At 41.3% G+C, this 23,273-nt stretch overlaps 1 protein-coding gene across 1 annotated transcript; it reads left to right on the top strand.

The window, feature by feature from the left end:
• The first annotated feature begins 1,416 nt into the window (after window positions 1–1,416).
• LOC128105895 (chitinase-like protein 3) lies at window positions 1,417–17,818 on the top strand. The gene is made up of 11 exons (XM_052731206.1): window positions 1,417–1,441; window positions 2,673–2,702; window positions 3,226–3,427; window positions 9,111–9,167; window positions 9,867–10,032; window positions 14,043–14,167; window positions 14,320–14,443; window positions 15,077–15,262; window positions 16,281–16,400; window positions 16,488–16,629; window positions 17,700–17,818. The coding sequence occupies exons 1-11, from the start codon at window positions 1,417–1,419 to the stop codon at window positions 17,816–17,818; spliced, it is 1,296 nt and encodes a 431-aa protein (XP_052587166.1).
• Window positions 17,819–23,273: the final 5,455 nt, after the last annotated feature.

The following is a 23,273-nucleotide window of genomic DNA, read 5'->3' as shown; positions in this document are numbered from 1 at the left end:
TTGTGTTATAGATGTATCAGCAATGGGCCAAACAACTCTACATTTTGATCAACTGTGGTTTTCTATAGTGACTGGAAACCTAGTCATGTACCTAGGACTAGTGAAGTAATGAATCTTGGAGGAGAACCTACAACCTCCACTTTACTAAACCAGTAGTATCCTTAACCAAAATTTAAATACCTGTCCTTATACCCACAGATAAATGTTGTCTTCCCCTTCTCCTCAAGGAAATTTTTCTTTGAAATAGACAGAAACCATTACAGAAGACATAGTTATTGTAGCAGAATAGATACATTTTAATTTTCAAATGTATCAAATGATGAAAGGAGCCTGGATTCATGGTAACTCTGATGGGGTACAAGGAGGCCATACATTTGCCTACTACTTGAGTTCTAGATATTATCACAAGTCATAAGCTGTACAGACAACATGGACTAGAGTACATAAAAGGATTAAGAGGAAGGGCATCAATGAATGATAAAGACAGGGTCTGATCTGGACTTTGAATTCTATGATTGGGGTAGAAAGTAAGATGTGAGAGGATGTAACAGCTTGACAGAGGCACGCAAATTATGTTGAGGTATTAAGCACACCATTTTAACTAAAACGGAAATTTAATGTAAGATCATACTAGAAGATGGTGTTTGGGAAGACTATAATGAATTAATTTCCATTTTTAAAACTCAAGAAATAATCAAGTAACAAGTATTTCTAGTAAAAGAAACATTTCAATACCATCATCTTTATGTATTGGCAACCGCAAATCTTTTTCAACAACTCCTGGATGTCAATTTATGCTACAGAACACTAAGAGGGTAGAAGCCTGAGAAGGAACATTTCAGGGCCCATACATTCTTAAATAAATTTATCTTATAACCATTACTGGAATTCATTCCAAAGAACAAGTGTGCACACAATATTCAATATTCAAAATGTGGCCCCTAAAGAGTGAAGGTCCATTAGCACTGACCACAAGAGTTACATGCAAATGATTCCAAGAAGAGGGGTTTAAAAACAGAAAAAAAATGTGAAGTGGTTTTATTATTTGTTTTCCTGCAAGAAAATTATCTTATGTCAGGAATGAAATAAGTGCAATAAAACTTAACTGCAGCACCTGAGCAGCGCTGTGTGCTTGGGAACTGCCAAAAAATGAAATTAAGGGAATGAATACTCCCTGTGCTGGTTGTCTCCACCTGACGGCTAAGGCACATCATTGTTTTATCACACAAAACAGGAAAGGTGGTAGCAGTGAGATACTAAAGGAAGTGAGTCAGTAGGGGAGGAAAGCTGGTGGTTTACTGTTTAGTCACGTACATCCTAGTAAACACTTTCTACCTGACAAACCTTGGGATTACCTCAGTCTTAAATGGTTTAAAAAGCCAACTGAGGCTCTGCTGAAGCAGTACTGAAGACATCATGAGCAAGCTCATTCTTGTCACAGGTGAGTTGGCAATCAGACATAAAGACTCAATGGTGCCTGTCTTCTTTTGTTCTCAGGATCTGACAACCATGAGGCATCGTCACACTACAGCTCTATGCATTACTGTTCTTCTTTCATCATTTCAAATTTTCTTCCATCATTCAGGAAGTCTGGTTTTCCTAACCTCACGGCTGTGATAACTCTTCTTCTGCCTTCACTGATGACACGGGCATAGCCTGAAAAGTGGCTCATTTTTAACAATACTTTTCTGCTGGTTCCCATTTTGTCCAGACATTCATATTCCTATACTATCTGCCTTTAATTGGCATTATATTTATTTACTTATTTACTAGAACTAGCTTTTACAGAGAAGAAAATCAGTAGAAAGTTAAGATGCAGCTATCCTAGTTGTCTTTATTCTACTGTTTTCAGATTTATTACTCGTTTATCCTCCATAGGTCTGCTGCACTGATGGAGTAAAAGTGTTGCTCACAGACAACCATTCAGAGAGATTTATTCGGTAGTGGTTTTGAGCCAAGTCATTGAAATCTTCCTAGTAGTTCTAAATTTGTGCTTTTTAAACTTGGTTAAGCTTCAGAAACTTTTTCAGATGAACACTGAAGCTCAACACATAAAAGACTCAGAAGTGGTCTGGTTACATGATGGTGGTTCAGGCCTATCATTCCAGCTATCAAGAGACATGGGAGAAGGTTCTCTAGTTCAAGGCTGGTCTGGGCTAATTAGTAAGACATGCTGTCTCAAAACCTGCTCTGTTGAAGCCAATGAGAGGTGCCTGGAACTTCACATCTTTGTTCCTCTAGCAAGGTCTCTTCAAAGATGCTTCAAACAACTCAGACTGTGGGAATACTGTTCTCTGCTTTGGTGGATGGCTTGACTGTCAGAAAGCTGGGCTCAAACTCTGGAAGGTGACACACAGTCTAAAGGGGTGATTACTAAGTAAAGGAAACTGAAGTAATTTCAGACAGTATTAGTTCTGTGAACTTTACATTCAGTAACAATTAATTAGGACACAGAAAGTGGACAAGGATGGCCATTGCCATTTTCCACTAAGTCATATGAGTAGATTGAAATGTTTGTTCACTGAAAATGCCACCCCTTGAAATGGCTGCAAAGTTTCACTTGGGCTGTTCCAATCTATGGCCAGTAGATTGGCCCTACTGCGTTGGAGTTTGATACTCAAGGATTCAGGCAAATGTTTCACAGTAAATGTTTGTTCTCTCTATCTCTCTAGGTTTGGCACTTCTGCTGAATTCTCACCTGGGTATGTCATGACTTCACATTTTATTGTTTACAAAACCTATTCCCACCATAAGCCTCAAATCTCTAAGAGTTACTTAATGTACTTTCTTCTTATTTGGGATTTTTAAATTAAACTCTCATATGACTTTATTTGAAAAAGTTGTCAAGAGATAAACCAATGAGGGAAAGAGATAGAATTTCACTGTTGGGAGTTGACTATTTCAGCTCAGCTATCAGCGTCGACCTCTGTGGTGTGCCCACCTTAGCATTAACAAGCCAGCTCGTGCTGAGCATCACAGAAACAGTGGCATGCCATCTAACTAGTCTTCTAACTTATCCAAGATTCAAAAATGAATGTCGCAGTTACAATAATCAACTTCAAGTCAGTGCCTGGTGTCTAAATTGCAATGTCTGGACTCAGGTTACATTATCACTTCCCAGGGAACAGGTGCCTGAGGCCCAGCAAGGGAAAGAGGCAGGGCCAAACCGTCAACGGAGTTCACTACCATCTACATCAGGCCACTGTTCTTACTCACCGTCCACAGGTTCTTCCTACCAGCTGATGTGCTACTATAATAATGTGGCCCGGAACAGGCCAAGACTGGGAAGTTTCAGTCCTGCTGATATTGACCCCTGCCTGTGTTCTTACCTCATCTATGCCTTTGCTAGTATGCGGAACAACAAGATCACCATGAAAAGCATGAATGACTTCACTGACTATCAAGCTTTAAATGCCCTAAAAAGCAGGTCAGAGAATGGCAGCAGACTGTCTGATTTTGTGTCTCTTGCGTTGATAGTTGCCACATGTAAATGCTTCTTTCAATGTAGTTCAGAATCCATGGGTTTGGGATGAGGACCCAGCCAATGTCATCAGTTTTTATTGAAATCAATTACATATAATTATTACACACATGAGTTTTGAATGCTGCCTACATTTAGAATGGTTCATGACCTCACTAACATATCTTTACTTCACACACTTACCTTTTTTGTGGTGAATGTTTTTTACACAAAGGTCTCTTGAACTTTTTCTTCCTGTCTCACTGAATTTTTTATTAAAATATTCTTGAATTTTTTTCAATTTTTTAGTGAAAATAAATTCTTCTCTCATACAATACATCCTGACCAGTTTCACCTCCTTCCACTCCTTCCAGCTCTCCTACATCTCCCCTCTCCCTCAGATCCATTCCTCTTCTGTTTCCTCTTCAGGAAAGAACAGGCCTCCAAGAGACAACAGTCAAATGGGACAAAGCAGGATACAATAAGACAAGACAAAAGGCCTCATATCGAGGCTGGACAGGGCAGCCCAATAGGAGGAAAAGAGTCCCAAGAGCAGTCAAAAGAATCAGAAATATACATGCTCCCACTGTTAGGAGTCCCACAAAAGACACCAAGCTAGCAGCCATAGCATAACACATATGGTGAAGACCCCAGCAGGCTGTGCTTGCTGCTTCAGTCTCTGTGAGCCCATGTGAGCCCATGTGAGCCCATGTGAGCCCATGTGAACCCTGCTTAGTTGATTCAGTGGGTCATGTTCTTTCTCCTGGTGTCCTTCATAACCTCTGACTCCTACAATCTTTCCTCTCCCTCTTCCTGGGGATTCCCTGATCTCCTAGGGGAGGGATCCAAAGGAAACTTCCAGTTTAGACTCTCTCTGCATAATATCTGGTGGTGGGTCTCTTCACTTGCCCCCATCTGCTGCCAGAGGAAGCTTCTATGATAACAACTGGATAAGGCACCAACCTAGGATCTTGTCCATTGGTGGACACTTGATGGGATTCCATATCTTGGATCTTATTATTCAATGTTATGAATACTATCTGAGTGCTGTATCTTCAAGACACTGATTTCATTTTCTTTGAATAGTGACGTTGATGAATCATGTGCAATCTGTCTGTATTTTGTGAGGAATCTACACGGTGCTTTCTCTAGGGCTTTTGCTATTTGTGTTTAAGTCAATAGTATTTTGGTAATTCTTTATACATCCTTGAGGTATTAGTTACCTTTTGATGTTAGCCATTCTAACACGTGTTAGGTGATAAGTCAATGTGGTTATAGCTCTGATTAGCAATGGTGTTTAGGGTTTTTGTGTTTGTTCATTTGTTTGTTTTCATACACGTACTCTTAGGCTTTTACCTTCTTTGAGAAATGTCTAATCAGATTTCTTCTCATTTTTAAATGATGATTTCTCTTCCAATTTCTGATTTTTTTGAATGCTAACTCTTTCTCAGATGTATGGATTACAAATATTTTCTCCCCTTCTAAAGTTCATGGGTGGTTTTATTCATTTTCATTTCTTCTGAAGTAATCACAGAGAGTAACTGGTTTCATTATGGCAACTCACACATTTACACCATAATATTTTGTGTATATTTATCCATGTCCTTCCTCCTTCTCTCTCCCATTCCCTCTCTCTCTCTCTCTCTCTCTCTCTCTCTCTCTCTCTCTCTCTCTCTCTCATCTTTGTCCCCCCACTAAGTAGTCCACCTTCTACTTTCATGTCTCTTGTATTCTATTATTTCCATTTTTCTCTGTCCCTTAAATTCCTTTCCTACATTAATAGTCACGTTTCTATTTTTTTCTTTTTCCATTTCTGTGTGTGTGGTGTGTGAGTGTAAGTGAGTGTTTATATGCATGCCTTTATGTGTATTACCACACATGTGTGAGTGTACCTGTGAATGTCCATGCATGTGGAGACCCAAGGCTGAAGCAGGTCTCTCAATTAAACCCAGAGCTCACCCATATGCCTTTTCTCCCTAGCCAGCTTGCTCCAGGGATCCCTTTCTGCCTTCTGAGGCTGGAATTACAGGCTAGCCACTAAGCCTACCTGGAATTCATGGGATCTAGAGATCCAAACTTTCTCTGCAATTTCTTTAAAAACTTATTTAAATATCTTGTCAACCTCATTTCTATTTTTAACACACACACACACACATACACACACACACACACACACACACACACACACACACACATACACACACACACCCCTAGAGTCCACATATGAGAGAAAAATGTGAGGCAAAAAATCTAATTGATTATATATTCAAACTTTGATTTCTCGAATTTTGAGCAGTTATGGTAAAAGTAGATAGTGTCATAAATATCTACCCTGAAACACATAAAACAGGATACTTTCAAACAAGTATACAGATGTTTCCAATTTCAGTCATAGAAACCTCTGTTATAAAAAATTATTGCAAAAAAAATTATTGCTAAAATTTTCATAGATCAGTTATACGGCTTTTCATATGAGGGGTCGTATCCTTTTCTTTATTATATTTTCATTATTAAAAAATTTAAATATATTTTGATCATATTCTTCCCTTCCCCCAAATCCTTCCAGATCCTCTCCCCTCTCCCTGCCTACCCATTTTTTTTTCTTTTTCAAAAATAAAAATACAACCCCCCCAAAAAAAGAACAAGAAAACAAAATAAAACACCAAAAAAAAAAAATCAAACTGTAACCAAATAAAAAAATGTGGATTCCATTACATGCTGGTCAACTACTCATGAACATGAGGCCTGTACTGGAGTGGTTGATGTACTCAGATATTTCTGTGTAAGAGAAAACTGATATTCCCTCTCCCAGCAGATATAATGACAGCTCAGTTGTTAACCTTTGCCCTAATGGCTAAGTTTTCATTCATTCGTTCATTTTTAATATAACAAGATAAAACAAAAGCTATATCAAAGTTGGACAGGACAGAGCAAGAGAAGGAAAAGAGCACAAGAGAAGGCACAAGAGCCAGAGACTCACTGGTTTGCACACTCTTAATCCCGTAAGAACACTAAATACAGAGGACCTGGTGCAGACCCATGCAGGCCCTGTGAATGTTTCTTCAGCCTCACTGAGTTTGTATGAGCTTTGCTCATTTTGATTTAGAGGGTCTTATTTTCTTGGTGTCCTCCATCCCCTCTGGCTCTTAAATACTTCCACGCCCTCTTCCATAGGGTTCCCTGAGCTCTGAGGGGAGGGATTTGATGGAGACATCCCATTTAGGGCTGAGTGTTCCAAGGTCTCTCGCTCTCTGCATAATGTCTGACTGTGGGTTTCTGCATTTGTTCCCATCTGCTTTGGGAGTAAGCGTCTCTGATGATGGCTGAACACGGTGTTCGTCTATGAGTATAGCAGAATATCATTAAGAGTCATTTTATTGCTATTTTTCTTCTTTTATATCAGTATTATTTGGTTTTACCCTAGATCCCTGAGCTATCTACTCTCAGGTTTTGGTTACCTGTCAGTGTTGGTAAGAGTTCCATCTCAAAGAGGGGGCCTTAAGTCAGATCCATTATTAGTTCGTTACTCCCACAAGCTTTGGGCCATCATTGCCCTAGCTTATCTTGCAGGCAGTACACCATTATAGATAAAGTGTTTGTGGCTGGATTGACGTTTACATTTCTCTTTTTGAGAGTGTGCAGAGTACATTCCTGTACCAAAGATGCTGCAATATAGGGGGTGAAGGTTCTATGTAGGCACCAGTTAGACATCTCCATGTTCAATAAGTTGTGTAGCTGTTGTCTTCAGCAATGAGGTCTTGCTGTCAGTTTGTGGAGAGCAACCTATATAGTCTTCACATAGCCTGAGTTGTTTGGGGATTCTTGTAGTGCTCCTTTGGCCAACAACTCAATAGCTATAACCCAATCCTGGTATTGGGAGCTTCGTTTAGTGACAAGAGATGGTTAGTTGGGACTCCCCCATTATTCAGCAATTTCATTTAAATTGCCTTCACATATGTATATATTTTAGGAAATTTCTACTGTATTAGGTTTCCATACTACCACTCAAAATGCCCCTTAATTTTAGCTATCTCTCCCTTTATTCCTTTCTACAACCCCCTCTCCTCTTCCCCTCCCCATGTGATCCTCTCACTCCAGCCTCCCATCCATAACTCTCGATGCTATTTCCCTTTCCTAATGAGTATATTCTCTCTAGTCCCTTGCTCTATCCCTACCATCTGTGGGCCTACAGATTAAGAATTTAGTTTGATTCTGTCATAGCTTGGCTAGGATTAACTTCACATATAATATCCACATATAAGCAAATGCATACCATATTCATTTTCCTGAGTCTGAGATACCTCACTCAGTGATTTTTTTCGGGTTCCATCCATTTGCCTGAAAATTCCATTATGTCTTTTTTTTAACTCCTGAGTTCATAATTTCATTCTCTATCTCTATCTCTATCTCTCTCTCCAGAATTATTTCAGTTTATTCTTGAATTTGTTGTCTGTGCTTTGGGGACCATATCTTAAAAGTTACTGCCCAGGCCACTCTCCAAGAGCTCTCCTCATATTTTCTTCTAGTACTTTGATAGTTTCAAATCTTGTGTTTAGCTCTTTAATCCACTCTGAGTTGATTTTTGGATATTGTATGAGACATCAGTCTAACCCCTTTGTTCTTCTGCATGTGGACAAGATGGTACATTTCTGGTAAACCTTTGGTACATGATGCTGACCAGTCTAGGAGCTATGTGTAAAGTAGCAAGGATGTAGATGATCTGTCACATCACTACTATGACTAGCACATGAAAAATAGGGGCTATGTTTCTTCCTTTCATTGTCTTCTTTGGAGAGTTTGTGGGGAAAGGGAACTCCAACCAACCTCTGCTACTTATATCAGGAAACAAGAAGTGGATGATGTTAGAATTTAGACATCACTGGGCCCACAAATTGAACAATTTGATATATTCCAATAGAGTTCTTCTTTGTGTAAAAACCAAATAAGGCTTCATATCTAGTAATTAGCAGATTCGTTCAGTTCGACCACATCAGCAAGAAGGAAGAGTCAGGTGACTTCTCCCAATGTAATGGCACTATCATGAGTGCAGCAGGATGAACAGATGCTATATCCCAAACTGGAAGTAAACTCCTTTACCAGGCATGGTGCCAAGTGTGGCCCACACAGTTCTTGCAACAAAACTACATGGACCACTTTTTAAAAAAAAAAACATACAGACCTACCCTAGCACACAAAATCAGAATCTCTAAGAAAGGTGCAATAAACCTAGAATTTTCTTATAGGAGTTGATGTTCATAGTCAGTATTCTCAAGAATGTGTGTAATTCTAGCCTGACAAATTTATGCTGTTGTGAAGGAGACTGGGAAAATAATAATGTTCAAACAATATTTATTATTTTATCCAATGGAAAAGAATATGGGCTGATTATACTTTAAGTTATAGACACCATAATTATTGTCAGTCACTACCCTAAAATAAAAAACAAACACAACTCTACAATTCAAATTTTCCTCAGGGACTTGAATTACAATTATGATAAATTTTTTAAAAAAAAAGAGAAAGTTTATGGTAATGGAAGAAAATTGTACTAATGTGTGTCATATCATGTCAGGACAATACTGAATACTACCAGCTCTTTTAAATAGGGGGCCATGGATTTTTAAAATCATTTTTATCTTTTGCTTTTAAGGAACACTCAGCTGAAAACCCTCCTGGCCGTTGGAGGCTGGGACTTTGGACCTGCCCCGTAAGTTCTCTCTAGAAAGCCACTTTTTCGTTCACTGAACGGAAAGCAAGCAAGCCCAGCATAGCATCTATTGCAGTCCTTCACAACGTCCGAGAAGCTGCTGAAGGGATCCATGAGTGAACTGTTAACTCTGTCCACTGACTGGAACCTTACCTCTAAGCAGAACATATTGAAAAGATCACTATGACATCAAATGGTCAAATTCAAGTGGGTATTCAAATACAGCATCCTTTGAGCATTAATTACCTGCTCCCAGAGTGCATCTACCTAAGGTATTTCAGGGTCACAGTGGCTCAGGAAGGTCTTGTACAACTTCTTTGTCTGTTGGAGAAGGGAAATCAAAAGTCTACTCATAAATAAGACTCTTAGAGAGCACATGAACTTGGAGGGTATTTGAAGACAACACGGTAAGTTGTCATGGCTGGCTATCCAAAGAAACAAAGATAATTTGGGGAACTCTCCAGAGGCTGCCCGACAATGGAAATAAAAGGGATAACAACACAGAGGGGATGCTGAGTCCTGAGGCTGACAAGAGTAGTGATTGCAAAGGGATGCTGGGACAAAAAGAGGAGCAAGCGTTCATCAGATTGAGGCATCCTAGTGAAGGGCTCAGAGGTAGACTTTGGGCTGTAAAGTGTTTTTATTCTGATGTGTTAATGTCGGAGAGGCCTTACCCTGCCTTCTTTTGGACTCTCTCAGGTTCAGTGCCATGGTCTCCACTCCTCACAACCGCCAGACTTTCATTAACTCAGCCATCAAATTCCTGCGCCAGTATGGGTTTGACGGGCTGAACCTGGACTGGCAGTTCCCTGGGTCTCATGGGAGCCCTACTAAGGACAAGCATCTCTTCACTGTCCTCGTGCAGGTAGGGAAGCAGGAAAAGCATGAGTGTCTTCAGCTCTAAAAGATTGAACGTCTGTTCTTTCCAAGGATAACTGGGTGGTTACAGAGTAAAACCAAACTCAACTGAATTTAGAAGTACAGAATCTTAGCATTATGAAGACCAGGCTGTATTACATACCCCTTCCACAATTACATTCCAGATATCTCATATTGTTTTAGGAATGATGGTTCAGATTCACATTTGAGGATACCATACATCTTCTCCCAAATCCACCTCTGATTTCTCTCTCTCTCTCTCTCTCTCTCTCTCTCTCTCTCTCTCTCTCTCTCTCTCTCTCTCTCTCTCTCTCTCTCTCACACACACACACACACACACACACACACACACACACACTTCCAGTTAGAGTTGTCTATGCACCCTTGGTTGTACAGCCACTGACTGGAGCATGCCCCACCTATCAGGGGCCACACCCTTAAAGAAAGTTAACTTTTCCTGGAAATTATCAATTACTAATAATTCCTTCACTAGGAATGAAATTTCTCCATAACCTCCCCACTCTATGCTGGTGTTTTGTCTGGTTGAACTTGCACAGATCTTTGTGTATTAAGTGCTCTATGATAAAAGTACCATGAGTATTATGATCTTTGTTCTACAGATAAGTAACTAAGTATATATCATAACTGCCTGTGTTATCTGACAACAGAATTCAATGCCGCCAGGAATAATTGCATGACACAATCTGTTGTTATTAGAGTAAACCATGCTCTCTAGCACATATTGGATTTAAGCTTCAAATAAGAATAAGGCAAAATCTTTGGCTTCAAAGAACTATGAGGCAGAAGACTGAAACATAACCAGCAATTGCAGACACATGATTATGATAAATGCCATGATAAAGGTCCAGAATACAAAAGAAACCCAGAGAAGTTTGTGTGAAGCAGAATTAGAAAGAGCTTACCCCAGTAAGAACTTCTCAGTCTTAGTCTTGGAAAAACATTGGTGTTCCTCAGTTAGGTCAGAATGGGCAGGCCCCAAATGAAGACATGGAGATCAGTGATCAAATGATTGGGAGAAAGAGTATGAGTTTGCACAAGTAACAAGCATCTGACCGTGTGGGTCCTTAGCTGAATGATCAGGAATTCTCCCTCGAGATAATTGGGAATGCTGAGAAGGACTGTACACAGTAGAGAAATATGACCAAACGTTTGGGTCTGACTTACTGTTCGGACATTAACCACAGACAAGTAGAGTCGTCAAGCCAAGCAAGTTCCAATGGAAGATACCGGCGTCAGAGGAAAGCAGCGCTTCTACGCTGGGGAAGGAGGGCATGTACGAAGAGACGTTCAAGGATAGACGTCAGTAGGACCTGGGGATAATTTCTAGTAGAAAATATAGAAGATCCCCAGTTTTCTGCCTTAAAGGACTGTATGGGCATAAATGGGTTAGTTAAGATAGTAAATGCAGTGAAAGAGTAGGTTTAGAGCAGGAGAATTGATTCCTTTACACCCCAACACGGGGACTGTGATGTATCTGAATGGCCAGGATGCATCGGGTGAATGCAAATCCAGAGCTCGTGGGGAAGAACTTGACTTGATGAACTTGTGTTGTCAGCAAGACAGATGATCACCAAGCAAAAACGAATAGATTATGAAATCAAAGATGACAGATGGCTTTTATTTATTCCCATTCTTTACTTCTATTTTCTACTCCTTTGGGGCCTGATCTCTACTACTGTCCTATACCCACAGCGACAGATTATTTCCATATTGTCGGGCAGCCTCTGGAGAGTTTCAACACTAAATAACTCACTGACTCAGTTTACTTTTGTCTGATAGTTCTAATTATCAGACACAGTAATTCCATTATTTTTGTTTGTATTTATTCTTTGGTAATTTCATACATAAATCAGTGTACTTAGCTCATATTCATCACCTCCCCCACCGCTACCCCCTTTCAATTCTTCCCGGACTTCCCTCATCCCACTCCCAACTTCAGGGTTTCTGTTTAAAGAGGCCAATGACCGCTGCTCAGATTTGCGTGTGTGTATGGCGCCATCTGCTGGAGAATAGGCAAACTACCACGGACCAGGCTGAGGAAAATTGATTCTCTTTCCCACTGTAGCCATCTTAGTTACCTAAGGGTAAGAGCCCTTGAGACCCTTCCCTCTCGATAATGAAGTGTTGATTAGCTTGATCTTGTGCCATTCTTGTGGAGACAACCACAACTGTTGTGAATTTGTGGGTACAACAGCCCTATTGTAGCTAGAAGGCATTATTTCTCAGCCATCTCCCCCAACCTCTGGCTCACCCCGTTTTCTCCAGTGTTCCCTGAGCCTTGGGGAAGTGGGGTGTGATCCAGATAGCCTATTGAGAGCAGGACACTCCACCAGCTGCGAGTCTGCATTAACTGTCATTTGATGCATAATGGGAGCTGCACTCGTCTGTGGGCACAAGTTATTTAGGCGGCAGTTCAATACTAGGAACACAGTATTTGCAGGGCCTATGACCCCCCAGCTCACAGGTTGTTGGCCAGACTTACAGTACCAGGCATGAATTCCCCTCCGTGGAGCAGGAATTAAGCTCATTAGAAAGGTGTTCATTGCCTCCATAATATCCATGCCTATATTGCACTAGTTGATATATCTTTTCAGGCCAGTTGTTACTGTAGCTCACACAGGTCACAGCTGGTACAATTTCTGGTGGCTTTTCTTCCCCACCAGCCTTCCAAGTACCTTCTGGCTCCATGAAAGCTAGCCGGGGCAGAGAGGGAGCTTCCAGGTCAGCACCAGATTGACTTTTCTATATCGTTTGATCACAGTGTATGATGTTCTTATCGATAGGCTCTCACCATAAAGTTCGAGTGGGTAACCCACAGCAATGTTAACAGCCTGTGTTGTCCTGGGGGTCTGCGGGACCCCCCGCCCCCCTGGCCAATGACTTGAAGTCTAGTATACCACATCTGGCCCTGGGCTTTTTTTGTTTGGTAACCTATGGCTTCTGGAAGGGGCTTTACACCATCCCCGATGCAGGTAACTCCAATTCAGGTTTTTCAATAAACGTGTTTTAGGAAACTTATAAAATAGTAGGTTTCCCTATGGTTTTGTCAAACATTCTTAGTGTTAGTTATCCTTCCTCTTACCCCTACTGTATTCTACACTAACCTCCCACTCCACACTTAAACCCTCCCCATTGTTCCCTTTTCCCCCTCCAGACTATCTGTTGTCTATTATCCTACCCCCCCCCCTTTAAGCTCTTTCTTCATTCCCTGTACCCCAATGGCCCCTTTCTAGTTTCCTGGCTTCTACAGACTATCTCTATTTTTAATTGAAGCATGCCTCCAGCCCACCACAACAGCACAATATAAAAGCACATGCCTGCAATATATGGGGTTAATATTTCAAGACAGCTCTAACACCCTTCTTATAATGCCTCATTGTCGAGTAAAATGTCCTAGTCACTCAGCCACTTGCACACACGGCAATTTCTGTGAGCATTCTGTTGGAAGATGACCTGGCACTCGGAAATAAGGCAATTGTAAGAGCTGACCCCAGTGCTTCATGTAAGATTAAAGTCACATAATGAAGAGGTAGATTACCATCTGGCACTGACTAGCTGTCACTCAGTCATTACCACCTCTCCCTTAAGCAGCTTTGCATTTCATTCAACGAGATGTTGGTCCCCTGACATACTTCAGCTACTGAAAAAGGAGAACACTTTCTCTACCACTGAAAGCTCCATTTAGGGAACCGCAGCAAGGGAGGCTTTGAAACGTGGTGGTGGTGGTGGCAAAGCTCTCAGTCACCTGGGATCTGGATTTGGGATGACCAACTTTAGGTGGGACATAGTGAAGTTTCTCAAACCCCATGAATATTAAATGACTATTAATACCACCTGTTCTACTGACTGTTGAGATGGTGACAGAATAAGGTAAAACAAAATGTGAAAGGGATTTTTTTAAATATATACTCATGTTATCAGGAGAGCTGAAATGAACTTGTGATATACTTACTGTACTATTTTAATATTCTGTAGGAAATGCATGAAGCTTTTGAATGGGAAGCCTTTGAGAACAATTGCCCCAGGCTGGTGATCACTGCCACAGTAGCTGGTGTCATCACCACCATCCGCTCTGGCTATGAGATCCCCCAACTGTCACAGTAAGTGGTCTACCATATTCTGAAATCTTCATCCTTGGGATGCTTTGCTGCCCATGGACTTTGTTTATAGGCTTTGCAAGGGCGCATTTTCCTGGCATAGGTATGACAAATGACCATCCAAAATTATTTTAAACAGCATCCTTCATCCACAGCTCCCTAGACTACATCCAGGTCATGACCTACAATCTCCATGGCTCCCAAGATGGCTACACTGGAGAAAACAGTCCCCTCTACAAGTCCCTAAATGACACTGGTACCAACACCTTCCTCAATGTGGTAAGACCCTACACAGTTGCAGCCATCAGTTTTCCTGTATCCTGCAGCAGCTTGGTTCCAAATAAACACACAGAGGCATATACTAATTATAAAACTGTTTGGCCTGTGGCTCAGGCTTATCATTAACTAGCTCTTACAACTTCATTCAACCCATTTCTATTCATCTATGTTTTGCCACTTGGCTTCATGGCTTTACCTGTGTTCCATTACATCTTGCTCCCCTGGCAGTGCTCAGCATCTCCTCTAACTCTGCCTTTCTTCTCCTTGTCTCTCTGCTTGGATTCCCTTCCTGGCTCTATTTTGCCTTGCCGTAAGCCATAGCAGCTTCTTTATTAACCAATGGTAACAACACATATTAACAGCATACAGAAAGACCATTCCACAGTACACAGTTGCAAATGCAGACTGGAAATGGTCCAAATTATAAAAGTTTCATCACAAAATTTAAAACATCAAATTTTGAGTATGCAGTATTCTTATATACCTCATTAACTACAACTTCAGGGAAGTATTTTGAAAAGAAAACTGATCAATAACCAACATATAATCTGAGCAGTTAGAACAGGGAACTAACATACCCCAGCACAGGTCACCAGCTACCTAAGGCCTATAGCTAACATGCTGCCACTACAGGATTACATCATGACCTACTGGATTGAAAATGGAGCCGCTCCTGAGAAGCTCATTGTGGGATTCCCAGCATATGGACAAACCTTCACTCTGAGTGACCCCTCCAACACTGCAATTGGCACCCCTACTGCTAGTGCTGGTGTCCTAGGGCCCTATACAGAGGAGTCTGGCATCTGGGCCTATTATGAGGTCAGTACATTGTCTGTACAGTGCTCTGTGAATATCAGGCCCGGAGCTGTGCTGTTGTTGCCCAGGAGTTGAGGGATAGAAATCTACTGAATTTGAATGTTCATTCTGTCCAGTGTCTGCTCTAAGCTCTAAGCGGAGTATCATTCTAAATGCTTGAAAGTTTTGTATTTATAGTCTATATTTAATAAAATGAGGAGTAGGTAACAATATATAATATCCCTTCATGCAACAGACAGCATTCTAAAGTCTGTTTATATGGATAAAGGAGTAAATGAATGTATGTCCCATATTACTACAGTTCTAAAAATCCAACCCTAAAATATGGACAGTAAATGAGCATTTGAAAAATAGCATGAGCTGAGGGTGTTACTCAGTGGTCTAGCTCTTGCCTTAATTAGTATGGCCTTGGGTTCAATTTCTAGTACCATATACACTTTTAAAAAATGTATCAGCCGGGCGGTGGTGGCGCACGCCTTTAATCCCAGCACTCGGGAGGCAGAGCCAGGTGGATCTCTGTGAGTTCGAGGCCAGCCTGGACTACCAAGTGAGTTCCAGGAAAGGCGCAAAGCTACACAGAGAAACCCTGTCTCGAAAAACCAAAAAAAAAAAAATGTATCATAGTGTACAATGATACATCATGAATATTTCTGTCCAGTATGGTGCTATATATATAAAGCTGTAATATCAGCTTTCAGAATGCAGAGGTAAAGGAGTCAACAGTTTGAAGTCTGCTATAGACTGAGACTCTATAACAAAAACAAGTAAGTAATAAAAAAAATGGGCTGTGGATGAGGCTCAGTTGCAGAGTACTTATGTAGCATGAGCAAGGCCATGACTTTCATCCCCAAAACCACCAAAAGAAAAATACCTCAAACTTCTTAACTCCAAATAAAATCCACTAGAAAACTAAGGAAAACCCCCACTAGACACATATATTAAAGGAAGAAAAAAATGAAGTCTACCTTTTTCTCTTGCATGACATAATATTTAAAATATTTTTGTCTCTTGGCTTTTAAAGATTTGCACCTTCCTTAACGATGGAGCCACTGAGGCCTGGGATGCTGCTCAGGAAGTGCCCTATGCTTATCAGGGCAACAAATGGGTTGGCTATGATAATGTTAAAAGCTTTTATATCAAGGTAAAGTCAGTCCTATGGACGTTCTGAAGCCCCAACCCTGAACTTCAAGAAATCAAACAACTATTGTTATCCTCTATCCTTCAACAGGCCAAATGGCTTACACAGAACAACCTGGGAGGTGCCATGCTATGGACCCTTGACATGGATGACTTCACTGGTGCTTTCTGCAATCAGGGACAGTTCCCTCTGACCTCTGCCCTGAAGAATGCTCTCAGAGTGTACAGTACAAGTATGTAACACCAGGGACATGCCAAGGGTATGCAAATATCCCTCCATCAGCTCGAGGGAAGCCTTGACATGCCTATATCCGTTGCCCATGGAGACTCTTCCCACTTCATCCCACTGCTCTTGCCCAAGTGACAGTCACTGAGCTTTTACAAACCCTCAACTTCCATGCCGGGGATGGTATACCTTTTGGGCAAACCAAGAATACCTAGAAGCAGGGTCCAAGTCTGATAAATCTTTGGAGTGTGCAACAATCTACAGAAATTGTGCTGAGCATCACTATAAGCATCTATGTCTCTATGGGGCTGTTCTTCAATGTCTCACTTACCCCTCTCTGGGGAGATTTATCAGGAAGGCTCAATAGTACTCTCACGTTGCTAGGCAGATTGTTTTTTATATTGGAGCATATTTTTACCTGGATCTTAAAAACTTTTTACTTTACATAGTAGGTACATCCGCAAGTATGTTTTAATGAGTTAAATGGAGAAAAAATACTTTTTTCATTTGTAAGCAAAGTTTTCCTGTCCTAGCTACCCAGTCCCAAATAAACACAGAGAGGCTTATATTATTTACAAATGCTCAGCCAATAGCTCAGACTTGTTACTAGCTAACTCTTACATTTAAATTAACTCATTTCTATTCATCTATGTATTGCCACTTGGCTCGTGGCTTTACCTGTCCTCTAGCATGTCTTGCTTCCTAGGAAGTTGGCTGGCATCTCTCTGACTCTGCCCTCCTTCTTCCCATCATTCTCAGTTTGGCTTTCCTGCCTAACTTACTGCCCAGCTACCAGCGTGTCAGGTTTTTATTAACCAATGAGAATAATACACATTCACAGTGTACAGGATTATTCCACAGCATTCATTCCAAGTCCAGATGGCTTTGAGGCAAGATAGGAAGACAGGGAAATGTGTGAGGACTTGGGTTGATATAACTTCTTAAATCTTGAGCATAGAATTATCCTCTGATCTAACCCCTGGTCAAGGCCACCATGTCCATACTTCTTTTCACCTCCAGCAGAAGCCTGCCTTCTCGTGAGGGTCCCTCCTCATCACTTTGTGCTGTGTTTCTCAGGTTGTACGGCCTCTGTTTCAGATCTTCAGCAAGTAAATGATCCTCTAGAAAGTGGAAGTGGGAGCTGGAAGAGAGGCTCTGAGGCAGTAGATTCTGTGTCACCCATGCCAAGAGAATAATCAAAATGCCTTCTGGCACTTCCCAAGTGGAATCTCATCCCAGCACAATTTCCAAATGGACCTTCTACTCAAATAACCTGTTATGAAAAAACTAGTCATGAACTTGTCCCTGTCAGCTTTTCCCAGTGTGCTGAAGTCTTCTTTGAGCTTTATAAAAGTCGTCTTGAATCTACCTAAAGTACCAAAACAAAATCAACAGTCAAAACATGAGTTCCCTGGGGGTTTCTTGTGATTGGGTGGACGCCTTTGCTCAATGTGGAAATACCAGCTGCTTCGGGTGAAAGGTGGAAAGACTGTGTGAGAATGGAGTGGAGCCATCAACCTACAGTCTTCCGTCTGCCTGTGTACATCTGCATGCTGGCTGAGACTGTGAGAGGGAGATGGCTAAACTGTTGGTGCACAGGACAAGATGAGGACATTTACAGGGACGGTCTGTAGCATCATGACCACTTTCAGGAAGGAGCTGCAGTGACTCCTGGACTCACTAGCATAAGCAGCACAGCTCGTCTTGTCCAAGATTGGAAGCTCAGCACATCATTCTACTTCTGCTGAAGGTCCAGTGTTGCTCCAGTGTTTCCAGGATTGATAACTGTGGACTCATCATGGAGGGGCAGTGGATACATCATGGGGTATCTGCCCAGAATATGAGCTAGCAGGATCTTAAAAAAAATGTACTGTACTTAAAACCATAGTAGTAGCTGCCAGCTGCTGTCACCCCTCACATGGTTGTCTGATTAGCTGGTCATTAGACTCAGTGGAGCAGATTAGATTATCACTTCCTGGAATTCACAACTGAAAACAAGGACTGTTGGTCTGTCTGTCACTAAAGAGTGGCAGAATGTAAGCTCAGGAGCTGCAGAGGACTGAGAAGAGAAAGTTACTCTAAATGCCAAAGCTAGAATGTAGGATCTAGTGAGAGCACTTACCAATAGCTTCACAGCTCCTGATTCTAGCTCCTTTATGAAGCCAGATGCATTTGTGCCTTTAGAGTCTATAAGACTCCCTTTTAACTATACACTTCTTGTTTGTTCCTTAAAGCACTCAAGTGTGTTTCTCTTACTTACAATTAAAAAAATGTTCTCATGTAATAAGAATATAATGGCTCTGTTTTTCTCCAGAACCCACTTTAGACTCACTTTATGTATCAAATTATTTTGGTTTTGTTTCTTGCCTTTTAGAATAGGTCTCCCTGTATAACCCAGACCAGTCTCAATATCCTGGGCTCAGTGATCCTCCTGCCTAAACCTCTGGGGCAGTTGTGACTACAAGCAGATGCCACCACATCCAGCTCAAACTCTAAGTATTGAACATACATTTTCTTACTTAGTCCTCACACAAACCTCATAAGACAGATACTACTACTTCCTGGGAGAAGTGGCCTGGAGAAACTTGGTTCCTTGCAAAACCAGAGCCAGAGCCAGGCAACCACAGCTCGGACCCTTCTCTACTGTTTTACTCCATCTCCTGACACCAAACACGGAGATCTCATGAGAGATGATAGCACTGGCAACTGGCAGACAGTCCTCCCCCTGGGGAATAACCAGTCACCGCAAACTCCAAGCGCTTTCTACTACACGCCAGATGCCCCCCTCAGTGTGAAAGGCAGAGTGGTTGTGTTGAACAATAAATAAAAGAAGGAAATGAACAAGGTGAAAGCTTGTTTAAAAGTACCCAGTGAATGACAATACTTTGGTTTGTCCAGTCCCAGACAAGGATTCTTGTGGGACGATCTTAGCCAAAGCCAAAGGCAGCCAACAATTTTCTCATCTGGGAAGTTTCTCAGGCAGAGTTATGGCGAGGACAAGCTCCTCTTGGTAGAAATGAACAAGGCATGTTAACATATACCAGAGCTGAAGGGAATTAGCCCAGGATCCTGTTGTTGATCATTGGTAGAGTTACTACTCAAATCAGGCTTTCCAGCAGCCTTTATATGACAATGCTGATTTGCAGAAAGCAATGTCACAAAGGGGAACTTCTAGAGCAGAGCTGTTGCTTAGCAGCCAGTCTTGAGAGCACCCCTCATTTTCTTGCTTAAAAACATCGAGAGAGTGGTGTCTCATGCAAACAAATGAGCCCAGGCTTCCTGAAAGTTCCCATGCACTACAGTTATGGCCCAAATCTCTCGAGACATCTGGAAACCCTAAGACAGAAGACCTGCCTGACAAGACCAAAGACAATGAATTCACACAACAGAGCAACCATCCAGTCTTTTGGAATTTCCATCAAGGTAATGACGCTCTCAGACTCATATATACATATACATATATATATATATATATATATAATGTTTATTATATAATTATATTATATATATTATATATATATTATATATATAATAAATCCCTTTGTGGTAGGAGATAAATTTTGAAAAGACAGGCTAGAGATCACATGAGGATGGCAGGAGGAACCTGGTCCTAGGTGGGAAGGAGAAGCCTCTGCCTACTATGCCAAAAGCCTTGGCAAATTCCCCAAGCAGAAAAAGCAGAACAGAAGTACCCCTGGAGCCAGCTGGTGCCCTGAACACAGAGTGGTAGACTAGAAATGAGTTTCCAGCTCTGCATTAACAAGTTATACTCACTCTGCACGATCTGCCCCTGTGGAGACTCCTACAATCTCCTGGCAGCCCCTGGAGGAAAGACATGACTCCTGCCATACTCCATAGGGCTTCAGAGTTTCAGTAGCTCCCACAAGATCATGAAGCTAGGAAACACAAGCCAGTACTTAGTGCACACCAGTTGGAGAGACTTCAGAGCCCAAGTAGTTCACTTGCTACTACTGAATGGCAAAGTCTGACACTTAAGAAAGTCTAAAAGGGAGGACTTAGGAAGTCTGTTTCTTCTCCTCTGTCCACTTTCTCTGGACACCTGAAGCAGTATTTTTACTCCCCAGATCAGAGGTCCCTAACCTTGTTCAGATCTAAGGCCTACTTTGGGTGACAAATCATTTCATGATGTTCACTTCCTTGTTCTGTTGTTAAATTAATCAGTAACACATTACACAATTTCATAAGCTCATATATAATGCCCTAATTTTAGTTTTAAAAAGAAAACTGAATTCTGGTAATAGGTCATGTATACCAGCAAAGAGATGCTCAACCATAACTACTTTAAAAGACAGTGAGGTTGAATTCTTGCACCATGTATTTTACAATAAATAAAATTAGGATTAAGAAGATCATGCCAGGCAGTGGTGGTGCACGCCTTTAATCCCAGCACTCAGGAGGTAGGGCCAGGTGGATCTCTGTGAGTTCAGGCCAGCCTGGGCTACCAAGTGAGTTCCCAGAAAGGCGCAAAGCTGCACAGGGAAACCTTGTCTCAAAAAAAAAAAAAAAAAGATCAAATTTTATCTCATATGAGCATTAGAGAGGATTTACAATTGGACGCCAAACAAAACAAAAGAAAAAAAAGAAAGAAAAAAACAGTGTTAATAAAATTAACACCAGGTATGTTGGTGCACACCTTTAATTCTAGGTCTCGGGAGGCACAGACAGACAGATCTCTGAATTTGAGGCCTGCCTGATACACATAACAAGCTCCTGGACAGCCGGGGATACATAAAGAGACCTTGTCTCAAAAAAAGAAAGGAACGAATGAACAAATGAACGAACAAACAAAGGAATGAAGGGAGGAAGACAATACTATCTTACTAGCTTCTGGTAACAGGAAAAGGCAAATAACTACCTGAACATGGGTTACTTGTAGATAAAATCCCTTTATGTCTAAAAAGAGGGATGGGATAGGTCATGAGTGAATTTCAGGGAGTAAACAGTGTTGTTTCATTTACTAGGTTTTCCCTGCGTTCTTTGAAACAAAGTCTCATTATGTAGCTCAGAATCGTCACAAACTCAGTATTCTCTGGCTTCCACCTCCAGACTGCTTGGGTCACAGGTAGTACCAGAACATTTGGCTCAGAGATACTGACATAAATTATTTTATTGGTGTATAGTACATACTGAAAGGGGTCTAAATCAAACATGAAGTGATTGGTGAGCTCACTGGTATAATCAGTACACCAAGATAGAAATTCACTGTCACTCCACAACCTCCTCCACAGGGCCTCTCAGCCTGCCCTGCTGGTCTAGCTGTCCTGACTCCTAACTCATAGATTAGGTTTACTTATTTTGAAATTTCATACAAACTGACTTATGTTATCTTATGAATGTTCATCTATCTGAGTTCCTTCATTCAACCCAGTGAGACTCTATTATTGCCTTGCAAGATTTTCATTTTGTTTTGTGTTACGTACAAATGAGATGGATGCACATGGGCATGTGGGGGTGATACGCATTTGAGGCCACAAGAACACATCAGGAGTCCTCCTCTACCAGACTCCACCTTATTCCCTTGAGAGAAGTTCTCTCAGTGACCCCAGATCTCGACATTTTTAGCTAGGCCAGAGACCAACAAGCCCCAGTGATCCTCTTCTGTCCAGTGCTGGGATTATAGGTATGAGTACCACGCCTGGCTTTTTATAGAAGTGATGGGGATCCAAATTCAGGCCCTCATTCTTGAACAGCAAACATTCCTACCCACTGAGCCATCTCTCCAGCCTCTTTTGTTTAATTTCTGTGATTGTTGAGATGATGATATAATTACATCATTTTCTCCTTCCCTCTCCTCCCTTCAAACATTCCTGTATACTCCTCCTCGCTCTTTCAAATTTATGGCCTCTTTTTTCATTAATTGTTGTTACATTTATATATCAATAGATGTATATACGTATATATTCCTAATTATAACCTGCTCAGTCTGTATAATGCTATTTGCATGTATGTTCTCAGGCCTGAAATTTTGGTATTGAATAACAAGCATGTGTGCTCTTCTTCGGAGGAAACTTTTCTCCCACTCTCAGCATCCCTTAGTTGCCCGTACGTTTTTTGGGTAGGGTGAGGCCTCCTGGGCTTTGCCGGTCCACTTCAGCATGTTTATTGTGTTGTCCTTATTCAGCTCATGTTTCAGCAACTGTGTTTAGACTTTATGGATGCAGTTTCTGGCACGACTAGGAGAAACAATCTTACAGAAAGTTCCCTGATCCTCTAGCTCTTACAGTCTTTCTGCCCTCCTCTTCCACAGTGTTCCCGGAGCCTTAGGGGCAGGAGTGTTTTGTAGATGTAGCCATTGAGACTGGACTCCACAACTCCAGGCTATCGGTTTCCTGTAATGGCTTCAGTCTGCTACAAAGAGAAGCTGTCCTTGAGGATGAGTGACTCCCGGGCTTTTTTTCATTATTTTTGTCTGTGTATGTGTGTGTTCATATGTGAGTAGGTGAATATTTGCAGAATGATGAAATATATGATCATTTGGCTGCCATCAGAGTGGACATTGGTAAGACAATTGGGGATAGATACCAAAGCCCATGAGTTCCCTGAGGAGCAGGATGTTGGTGCAATATAAGAATGTTTTCTGAGACTTTTTTTTCTTATATATATCAACCTAGCTAGGCTACAGTCTCTGAT

The sequence above is a fragment of the Peromyscus californicus genome, unplaced genomic scaffold (assembly GCF_007827085.1).
Source record: "Peromyscus californicus insignis strain IS unplaced genomic scaffold, ASM782708v3 Scaffold_9__1_contigs__length_137607984, whole genome shotgun sequence".
Classification (NCBI taxonomy): domain Eukaryota; kingdom Metazoa; phylum Chordata; class Mammalia; order Rodentia; family Cricetidae; genus Peromyscus; species Peromyscus californicus.
Note: the sequence above shows the minus strand (reverse complement) of the source record. Positions and strands in the feature narration are given on the sequence as shown.